The sequence below is a fragment of the Syngnathus typhle genome, linkage group LG19, assembly GCF_033458585.1.
Source record: "Syngnathus typhle isolate RoL2023-S1 ecotype Sweden linkage group LG19, RoL_Styp_1.0, whole genome shotgun sequence".
In the NCBI taxonomy this organism is placed as follows: Eukaryota; Metazoa; Chordata; class Actinopteri; order Syngnathiformes; family Syngnathidae; genus Syngnathus; species Syngnathus typhle.
The window spans coordinates 1,806,773-1,818,016 of record NC_083756.1 but is presented as its reverse complement, the minus strand read 5'-3'; the positions used below and the strand labels follow the sequence as shown (position 1 = coordinate 1,818,016).

The following is an 11,244-nucleotide window of genomic DNA, read 5'->3' as shown; positions in this document are numbered from 1 at the left end:
TGTAATTGCTGGCTAATCAATTTTTATTCAGTAAGTCACTCCGAAAATAAATGTTTGTTGTGCTGAATCTCTTCTGCATGTTGGCAGCATGTTAAAAGAAAATTTGCAGTCTTATCTCAGTGCACTGGACCCAGTCTTAAAAAAGAACCGATACGAACATTTGGAAAAGCTGGATTTCATTACACCTCTACAAAGTATCCAAAGGTTCTTGGGGCAGATCCAGACAGAGCCATCACTGTGAGACACTCCAGAGCTACTATACCTTTTTTTTTTTTTCAAGCACTACTAAAGATCGAGTAGGCCTGTCACGGTACCTTAAGGTATGCCACCACCATACGGCAATAAAGAAAAAAAAGCAGATACAAAATACAGAAGCAGGAAAGCTTCTGTGGTAATTGATGTCATGTGAAAAGTCCCGATGCCGAGCAACACCTGCATTTGACTGTTAACGGCCTGTCGACTTGACTAACAGACTTAAGAAGGCAGAAGAGGAATAATTGGTGCTGCTCTTTCATTAAAGCTATTTTTTTCCCTCGAAGCCCCAAACATTCAAGACTGCAATTGTCCTCGCATTAACAAAATTGTAAACACTGTGGCGGCTTCCTGACTACACGCGACTTTCCTCTGTTCCTGGCACCGCAGTGGAGACAGGCGGAGTTTGTATTTAATCAGCTAAAAGAAGAAACAGATGATGCACCAGACTGCCAATATGTCTACCCGTGACGACGAATGAGAAACCTTCCTTAGGGAAAGTGGAGTGCAGAACAAGAAAAGTGACAAACCAGCCAGTGTTAAGTGCTTCCTTGAAAGGTGGACGGCATCAACAATGTCGGACGTCATTTGAACCATAAAAAAAAAATCCGCCTGTTCTTGTGAAGGATATGCTTAATGCGATATGTGAGCCACGCAACTGTCTGCGGTTTGGCCACTTTAAGTATCGATGACGTTACTCTTCTTTGGTGGTACTTAGGGCTGCAGTTTCAATTGCAGCGGCGAGTCGTATTTCTTGGACACTCGCCTGAAAAGTCATAAATCAACTATAACTGGTAAACAACGACATTGTTTTTTCGACCAAATCCAAAATATATATATTTTTTAATTGGCATTTCCATTCAGGTTCATTGAATGTAGTAGTTTTTAAGAAATGACCTCAAGGGAGCGCAGCATCCGTTATATTATCCACCACACCATACATGCAGCCTGACCTAACAAAGAATGCTTGTCACATTTATTTCAGTGAATTAGTCCACCAACTGTTCCCGACAACTGTAACAGATGGCAAAATTCATCCACAATACCTGCCCAAAAAATCTCAGCAGAGGCATAAAAACATAAATAATGAAACACAGTTTTCATTTAACTGAACACAAAGCAAACAAAAACTTTTGTAGAAAAAATAAATACACAGAATTTCAGTAATTAACATTTGTAACTATTCTTCCAAGAGTTTTTGCTACAATACATGTACTTTAAATACAGTGAATTCATGGTGACTCAACAGACAAAAAAAATATTTAGAATAAATTTCAAGTGTACAATCCATAGTCAGTTAAAAGTGAATGAGCAATCACTGACTCTAAATTCAAGTAGCATGCATTTCAAACCCAAGTCTGTCCAAAAATAGATACTCAATGGCATAAATCAGACTTGGCTCTCATCGGGAATGTGATAAGATAGTGACCTCTTGTGGAGGAGACTGAAACGTACACTTTAAACCCATCATGTTTTGTTAGTTGAAAATAATTGTTTACATTTCACTTCAAAGTTGACTTAAAGCATGAATACTTAAAGCAGTGTAGAAATGTGGAGTCACAAAATACACACCCAGTAAGTCCTCTCAAAAGACTACATATTCTTTACGTAGTCCGCCATTTGAATTTGAGAACCATGTAACACAATGCCATACAGTCTCACTGAAGCATCCAAATGACATTTAAAAAAACAAAAAAGTCCATAGATGCTGCTAACACAAGCCCAAAAAGCATAAAAAAAAACAATTGCTGTAGCTAAAGACTAAAACAAAGTTCGGATCTTTACATCCATGCATCTCCAAGTTTCAATGTTCCTTTGTTGACACGATTGATCGGAGAACATTTGCGACACAAGGACGGCTCACTTTGTGGCCTCGTTCCTTCCAGCAGCGTTGCATGATAACATTTCAACTCCTTAGTTAGTTGTCTCAAAAAACATGAAATCCTGCAACCAAAAAAGAACAGACGTCAATGGAGAAAACCTTAAACTGACAATAATGCAAGTGCTGAAATTTAAATGTATGCCACATCGTAAATTGACCGTGAAAATTGTTCGGGGCATTTTCGCGTTGGAGCAAAAAAATGCCTGGAAGAGATAGAACGAGCTAAAAATCTGTTTTGAGTTTTTGGTGAAGCTAACTGCTCCAGAATGTGAGCTATGGGAACACTTCCGACAGCCAGCAAGGCTCCTGTGAGGGCTTTGTGACTTTAATATTCAAGATATTCTGTTTGACAAAAATGTCACGACTTTGGCAACATGGAGGAACGAACTCATGCGCAGAAGACTGAACGAGCGTCGATCCTTTTGTATCCCCAGTGGGTTACTTACGATGAGGAAACATGCCCCGATCATGACAGCCTTCATCCTCACGTCCAAGTCCATCGGAAACTTGATTCCAAAGTTGTCGGAATCTGTGAACACTTCCCGAAGGAGGCCCGTCCATTGCTTGCTGATTTTCCCAATCTTGCTTACCTCATCCATGGTCAGGATCTGAACGAAGAGAGCGTATAAGATACAAACTGCTGACATCTGGATCTTTCAGACACAAATTTAGGTCTTGTTGGTTTCTGAAGCGTGGCGGGATTCCCGTTCAATTCTGCCCGCTGGCCCGCTGCCTTGATCTTTGTGTCTCTTAAAGGCAGCCTTGCTTCAGTTTCCTTCTCTTTGTATCAATGACCCTGTGTTTAGCTTCACCCACCTCAAAGTCCACATCTGGAAGGCAGCTCCATCCACAGAAGGGCCCGTGGATCTTGAGGACCGGCTCCATGTGTTCATTGGCCACAATGAATTTTGGGGACAAGGGCTGCCACTGTTGCTTTATGTACCCCACCGTGTTACCTGGAGGGGCCTGCACCTCCAACTGCACAAAGAAAGGCCACTGTTTGTTTGATTCGGTTCAGACGGCAGATGTGCATGACAGGAGTATGGTCGCACCTCCTGAAGACAGCACGGGAAGAAGCAGGACATGCACTTGAGTGGACGGGTGACTGTAATGATCTCCTGTCCAAAGTTGTCCAAGACATGGATGGAGAAGGGGCGCATGGGACCGCAGCACTGTCGACTCAGGCAGTCATTCTCCTCGACGGCGTAAAACACATTCTGACCCACGGAGTTCAGCACCTCGTACTTGTTGTTGCTCTCAAATCCCACCAGAGCTGCGAGGACCAACGATAATGAGCTCGACTGCGCATGTATGTTTAGTTTCTCGGAAAATCTTGCTGCTTACCTTCAACCACCTCAACTTTTTGTTTGATGAGTAGCTGGTCTACCTGGAAAAGCAGATGCTGAAAATATTACCATAAATACACAGTACAGTGAACCCCCGCTATAAACTTCAAGTGAACTAAATTTCATGATCCATTTGATACAAACTAATAATTTATTTATGTTTCCCATAGTCTGAATGTTCTGAAGTTGTGTGTGTTTTGCACAGATATCTGTACGTCTACAAATAGAATGAAGTGTCAGTACTTTTGCAACCTCTGTGTTTCAATCACCTTATTCTGCTGATAAAAATCCATCCATCCATCCATTTTCTGTACCGCTTAGTCCCCACTGGGGTCGCGGGCGTGCTGGAGCCTATCCCAGCCGTCATCGGGCAGTAGGCGGGGGACACCCTGAACCGGTTGCCAGCCAATCGCAGGGCACACAGAGACAAACAACCATTTGCACTCACACTCACACCTAGGGACAATTTGGAGTGCTCAATCAGCCACCAAGCATGTTTTTGGGATGTGGGAGGAAACCGGAGTGCCCGGAGAAAACCCACGCGGGCCCGGGGAGAACATGCAAACTCCACACAGGGAGGGCCGGAGGTGGAATCGAACCCGCACCCTCCTAACTGTGAGGCGGACGTGCTACCCAAGTGCGCCACCGAGCCGCCGCTGATAAAAATAATATATAAAATAATAAATGAATATAAACCATTTACCTGAGTGAGGTATTCCAATCCAGGCGGACAGCCTGGTATCTCCGGAACCTCGTACATGTTCATGTCTTCTCGATCTAATGAGAAATGACGGTTAATGTTGATATCTGGCGCTCTCTTCCGTTCTTTTGAGGGATGACACTCAAACAAACCAGGATCCAGGGTGGTCTTTAACACTCCATCTCTGGATTAATAATGATTTTTTCGAAACCCAGTAAGTGACGCAAGGCACACATTTGAACTACAATTAAGGATTAGTTTGTTTATTTGTTTACAGGGACACAAAATAGTGCGCGTTTCTAGGCAACTAAATGGGTCAAACGCCAACGTCATGTCAGGCGGTGAAATGAGCGAAACGATGCGCGCCCCACTTGTCACGGTCACGCGCCACAAGCAGCCGTGGCCACGCGTGTCGGATGACGTCACATGCACGCATCTGTGTCGCCGCAAAAAGTGCGACTACTCACCAATTATCTGGCCGCCACTCGTATCAATAACGATCCGCTCCGGAACTAAACCCCAAGGATAAATGTCTAATTTCATTGGTCTACGTCACAACACTTCCTGTCTGCGGCAGCCAATGAAGAGGAGACAAATTAATAGACTGCTCTGTGTTTACGACTGTCGGAGATTACGTAATCAAGTAACAATAATAAAAAGCACAAATATTTTATCTATGTATAGAAAGAAACCAACAATTACATTATTGTATTATTACTAAATATTAATTTAAAATGTACTATTTTGAATAGTTTCTTTGCAAGTAGTCCCAGGATATATGTTTAATTTTTATAAACGAATCTATAGAATATTTCTATCAATCTTTTATCTTTATACACTATTCTATCTATCCTCTGTGTATTCGCAACAGCCCCATTAAATGTTATTGTCAAATGCCCACAAGAGGACAGTATTGAGCTAATAATCTGCCACCTCGTGGTCACTACTAAGTCTAATGCACAAATGACCTTTTTTCTCCACATATCAAACACAAAATATAAACACACACACACATTTGTGCAGCGTGCCTCTGTGTTACAAATTGTGTGACACCAGCGGGTCGACTTTCCCTATTTGCACGTAAAAAATCACCGTATCCCCTCAAGCAGTGCTGATTTCTACCCGAGAAACGCTAATGAGAACAAATGACGACTCGGGCACAGATTTGCTGACACTTCAGTAGGTTTGCGGGGGCTAAAACCTTCTTTTAATTAATTTGCGTAACACAAATTACCCAAGTGGACCCGCTGTAGCCCAGAAAACAACATTGGTGGTGTGTTGTCATAAGACTAATGTAAATGTGCTAATACAACCTGCCTTTTCACACTTTAGCCATGTTTTTGATTAAGACTCCATCATCAGAAAGCCTCTGAATTGTAATGACGTGTAATTCAAGAACCGTAGGAACAATTCTGTCTTAGCAAAGAGGTATGTGTGTGTTTATTTTTGTGCATTGTGGTATGAAACCAAAGAGGGTCAGGGCCACACTAAATAGAAGAAAAAATAGGAGAATAAAGGGAGTTTCCGGAGCATCAGAAAGATCTCATTGTTTTAGAGGTATCAGTCAGAAAGAAGGGCACAAAAGAATTTCTAAGGAATTAAATGGAACACAATGACAGTTATTATCAAGTGCGGAAAATACAGCTCAACAGTGATATTACCGAGAACTGGATGTCCCTCCAAAATGAATGAAAACGTGAGATGAAAAGCGGTCAGGGAGCCTGCCAAGAGGGCAACTGCAAATTTGAAGGGGCTGGCAAGTACTGGCTGTGTGGTACACTTGACAACAATCAGCCGTTGTCTTCATACGTCTGTGCTACGCGTGGGCCAGGGTGGCAAGACTAGACTTAGAGAAAAAAAAAGAAATCTCGGCCTGGCTACATTTGAAATCTTCCAAAAAAATATGCAATGCTTCAATGAAACCAAAATTGAACAATTTGGCTAAAAGGTATCTCTGGCGCAAATGCAACACTGCCCAGAACACCTGAACTTTAGACTTCCAGCAACAACCCGTACTAACCTTAGCTTCTCCCCAACTTACAAAAATCTTGGTAAAGGTGTATTTTAGTGTTTTGTTCTTTCACTTTATACTGCATCCAGACTATCAAACATGAAGAGCAATAACACACACATATATACACACGCACACAAAGTCTGTGCACCACCAAGGGAGCATTTTATCACCTGGAATGGCCGGGAAGAACACTGACACTGATGTTCTTCATCAGTGAGATCAAAACAAAGCAGCACAAGGCCGGCCTTCTCCGTTCCCATCTGAATAAACACGGCAGACAGTCAGGGGGTCTTTGAAAGCCGCTCAGATTGTCTTTCTGACTCCAAGAGCCCAGTTACACCCACCGGGGGTTTCTCGCTCTCTCTCTTCGTGTGTGTGTGTGTGTGTGTGCGTGTGTGTGTGTGTTCGCCGCATTCCTACCTGTTTTACAATCCGTCTGTGTGTCTGTTTGTGTTTGCGCCGTGCTCTTTAGCTGCACGGGTAATCTTTCGTGCACTCCTAACGAGCTTGTCGCGTTGGCCGCATAATGAGGACACCCCGAGATGAATGTTAAAAAAAAAAGGGCCTCCATTTACGCCGCTTTCGTCTTGGTGTTCATTAGCTTAGCGTGGAGGTTACAATATTTCCCAGTGTTCTCAGCTCAAAATTGCACGTGTCACAGAGGAGGCTGGCTTCTTCTCCATCCTGATGGTTTTTTTTGTTTTGTTCACTGCAATGTCAAAATTAGGGCTGCAGTAAGTCCATTTCTATTAAGCTAATGTCCTCCTCAGGATGAATAAAGTTTTTTTTGTAGCTAGTCGGCCACTGATCATTGCATCATCCGTGGATGTCCGAGCTTTTGTCTCCTCACCACAGCCTATCCCTCCCGCTTTTCACCCCCCCTCTAACTTGTGCTTTTGTGCGTCGTGACTTCTCAACGGCGGTTATCTGAGCGGAGACAGTATGCCTCGCTCTGGCACGGGACCTCAGTTTCCACGGCAACTTTATAATTGTTTTGGACGGGTTCCAAGCGCTGCTGGACGCCTCGGCGTTATTGATGTCAAAAGAAACATGTATGAAATGAGCAGACGTGAAGGGCGTCCATATGGTTCCGTACGCGCTCTCACGCAAAGCCGAGTTTTTTCTCCTCTTACTCTATTTGCTTTTTCTTCTTTGTTATATTTTCGACAATAGAGTTCATACATCTTTAAAATCAGTATTCCAAATTTGGAGCCTGCGTGCTAGTCCCGTCACGTTTGCAGCCCTCCCTCCTCCCTCATCCGGGCCACGAGGTCATTGTCGTATGTCTGGGGAGAGTATGGCGGCCTTATTGAGGACAATGTGCGCCAATCACGGCGCGATTCAAATGTGAATATGCGCGGCGCCACCCATCAGGAATCTTTTCTTTGCAAGTCACTTCATAGTCGTCTGCCTTTTGACAAGGGCAGCCATCTCGGTGCTTGTCGCCACAACCATATTATGACACGCATTATATGCTGCAACAATCATTTCACCAGGCGTAGGGACCATATCAGGCCCACCCCTATTTTTTGTGGCCCACTAAACCAAATCATACGTCGATGTTTTTTGCAAACATGGTTTTTGTTGTTTTTAAGGGCCGGGTTGGAAAAATGTTGAATAGTTTTTCAAACTCCCTATGTCAACTTAAACATAAAAATAAAAGAATTAGAGGTTTCATCTTTAATACATCTACCATGATTTTCCATGTAAAATACGCCCCCGTGCATAATACGCACCCTAAAAATGACATGTCGATGATAGAAAAAAGCCTGTACCCATGTATAATACGCACCCAAATTTTGACTCTTACTTAAGTCCGTAAACGTAAAATTATTTCAGAAAAAAGATCATCTTTGGGAACAACCGGATGTTATTCTGACGGTCAGTATCACTGCGCATGCGCTAGCAAACTCGATAACGGAGAAATGTTTCGAATTTGTGTAGGGTACATTGTGACAGCAAACGAGCAGGTGATCGAGCAAGCGTCTGATACGAGAGCATTGTGTTCGTATGGAGCGTGTTTGAAGTGAACAGCAGAGAAGAAAGGAACAAGGCAAAGTGTCGTGAAATAAAATATTACCTGTAATACGCATTTTGTTATTTGCTGATTGAAACTGAATGTGATCCGCGATTGACAACAAACAAGAAGAAAGGTGTGATTTCAAGTTTTATTTCGAGGGAGATTTTCTTCAGAAATTGGTGTACCCATGCATAATGCGCACCCCAGATTTTAGGACAGTAAATTAGTTAAATTGTGCGCATTATGCATGGAAAATCACGGTATATGACTCTCTTAAAGGCTGCTAGATTCATGCCAAGACGAAACAAATGAAGCGTATTTGAACACGGCTGGTGTAGCAACACATGCAGACAGACAAAAAATATTTCCAAATGGTTTAATTTTCTCATTACTGTATTGTATTATTGAAACTATTTTTACAAGCACATTTACCTCATCTAGATATTAGCTGGCCCAATATTTGATTTAAAAAGAAATCAAATGTGAGCACAAAAGGCCATCCACGCTGCCATAGTGAATAACCCAAAACACAAGACCTGAATCTGTTGCTTTGTTTTTGCATTTCATCCACTACGGTGCTGCTGCTTCTCTCTCCTGTCTTTGAAACATCAACCAGCACTGAATTATTTTTCCTTTATCCAAAAGCTCCATCCGCCCATCTCCCCACCCTTCCCTCACTTTTTCCACGGCTTAATTTATGACCTGCGAGGCAGAGCCCATGGAGTGAGAAGTGAGTGAGACTGGTGTGAAAGCCCTGAATGGAGCTGTGCCAACAGGCCCTCCGAAACAAGACCAGGAAAGAAAAAGAAAAGAATGAAGGCACCACAGCTGTTTCAGAGGCAAACGTCAAGTCACGCGGCCGCTTCTTTCTCTGACTGGCACTCATGCTGACTTTATTGCGTAAGTGCCATGTTGCATTTACAGGTAGGGAAGCCTTCGGGAACGTGTGAGATAAGCTTTATTTAGCAAGTAGACTAAAATAGAGAATGAGGCGAACCGAGCGACGTTGTGGGTTTGCTTGGTTCGCAATGCGAGCCCAAAGATATCTTGATGTCAATATCAGTTGACAGCAGGGGGTGATATAGGCCAACATGTCAGTGCCCTGAGATGATTGAAAACGGATGGCTCAATCTGCTTAATTCTATTCCCACAAGCGCAATATTAATCAAAATAGTATGTTTAGACCCGTGGAGGCACGCTCAAATGGTTGCCTCGAATTTGCTTTTAAGAATGATTTGTAGCTGCGCTTTATTACTTTTGACAGACTACCAAATCGAACTTCACAGATTCCTTCATATTACTCCATCTTGTAGAGTGGTTTATAGACAAAAGTTTCATCGTGTTCCGAGGCTTTATTAGCCAAAGAGCCACAGTGTTCTCAAATAATGATTCTTAACTTATTAGGTATGCCACGCTTACAACGAATATAAAGAAAAAAGGGTTTCATTTGCAATTTAGAATTTTGCTTTGAAAAGTATTTTGTTTCTAAATGCTTGCAGCAGTTTAGTGTGCTTAATGCACAAAAGAGAGGCCTGTGCTGCCTTCATGCAAGACTTTAAATTGTTCCATTACCATGTGATTAATTTAAAACACTTGTATCTCAAATCAGCTTTTCCCAATGAAAGGAATAAAAATAATATTATAAAATAATCCAGACATCAATAAAGAAGATGATCACAAGTGCTCAGTATGGTCAGTAAAAAGTAATTTCTCTAGAGAGGAGAAAGAATTTATGCTGGGTTTTCAGCCCTTGTTTTTTTTTTTTGTGGGTCTGGGAGGTAGATCCAAAATGGCGGAAAGAGAATTTAGCCATCTGCAGACCACGATCCGTCTTCAAACTCCGAAAATCTCAAAGGTGTTATTTTTCAAAGCCGGCCTCATGTGCACCTCCTGCCGAGGGCCGGCGGTCGTGGTTCAAGGGAAGGTTCTCGCAAAGGGTGAGGCCGGAGGGGGGGGTTGTTCTTCTGAGGCCCACCTCGGTCCACTCCCTTCTCCTACCCCAGTGTCATAATGGTGGCCTGTATAGCATAGCTTACTGCTGATGGCGCTTAGCTCGCGTGCATTATGGCTTCCAGAATGTAGAGGGTGCTCCAAGTCCACGTTTGAGAATCTAAGGCCCTTCAAAACCCCACGTTATCACCAGCAAAGTGAAATCTCCGCTTTGTGCTTTCGCTGGATGAAATAATTAGAAATAAATGCAAAGCTGCAGAACATGCAGCTATTGTTGAGCCATACAGCTGGCTGGAGCTTGTGTATGTATACATGTATGTGTGTGTGTGTGTGTGTGTGTGTGTGTGTAAAATGGGACAGTGCGGCGGTAACAGCACGAGAACAATCCCCCGCACCTGGCACTCACCTCTCGGGCGGACACGACGCCATGCTGGTATAGCCGTAAAACTCCTTTGTGGAAAAACACCATCACGCTGAGGCTGATAAAAAAGGGAAAATAGGATTCTTTTTTTTCCCCAATGTGTGCATGTGGGCGTGCGTGCGTGTGTTGAATCGGACATTTTTTATTTTTTTTTCTCAATGCAGTGCGGTCTCTTTAGAAATCTTTGATTTAAGCAGTTCTTAAGAAAAAAAAAATCAAACGCCCAAGGCATATGTAAATTAAAAAAAAAATCTGATTATTGTCATATTAGTTTGAAAGATATAGTTAGAACAATTATAAATTATTTTTTAGGGTACGTTTAAATTCTGAGATATAGCTATAAAAAAATCTGAATAACAAAGTATTTGTAAAGGTAGTTAAAAAAAATCTGACTTTAATTTAGCTTTTTTTGTCCGGTTTAAAATTATCCAGAAAAAGGTAAATGTATAATTTAAAATAAAATGTTATTTACAATATATGTTATTATTATATTTTATAATTATAATATTCAGAGTAAAAACCATTTTCACATTTAACACATTGAAAAATCCTTTGTCAAATTTATTTACAAATACTTATTTTACAATACATTAGGGATTTGTATCTAGTCATTCATTTAAAGCGAGACGTTTTTTTGATGAAATTAAACATATTTAATT

At 42.0% G+C, this 11,244-nt stretch overlaps 1 protein-coding gene across 1 annotated transcript; it reads right to left on the bottom strand.

The window, feature by feature from the left end:
- Nucleotides 1–1,076: 1,076 nt before the first annotated feature.
- Nucleotides 1,077–4,717, bottom strand: si:ch73-206p6.1 (phospholipid scramblase 2). The gene is made up of 7 exons (XM_061265785.1): nt 4,648–4,717; nt 4,184–4,257; nt 3,479–3,521; nt 3,187–3,407; nt 2,951–3,112; nt 2,581–2,742; nt 1,077–2,196 (listed from the first exon to the last, which is right to left on the bottom strand). Exons 2-7 carry the CDS (start codon nt 4,244–4,246, stop codon nt 2,167–2,169), a joined length of 681 nt encoding a protein of 226 aa, XP_061121769.1. The 5' UTR covers nt 4,247–4,257; nt 4,648–4,717; the 3' UTR covers nt 1,077–2,166.
- Nucleotides 4,718–11,244: the final 6,527 nt, after the last annotated feature.

Coding starts and splice junctions, on each gene's coding strand:
- si:ch73-206p6.1 (XM_061265785.1), bottom strand. CDS start 4,246: ATGAACATGTACGAGGTTCCGGAGATACCAGGCTGTCCGCCTGGATTG. Junction 2,743..2,950: donor TTCCAGATGTGGACTTTGAG/GTGGGTGAAGCT, acceptor CTCTTCGTTCAG/ATCCTGACCATGGATGAGGT. Junction 2,197..2,580: donor TCGGGGCATGTTTCCTCATC/GTAAGTAACCCA, acceptor TTTTGGTTGCAG/GATTTCATGTTTTTTGAGAC.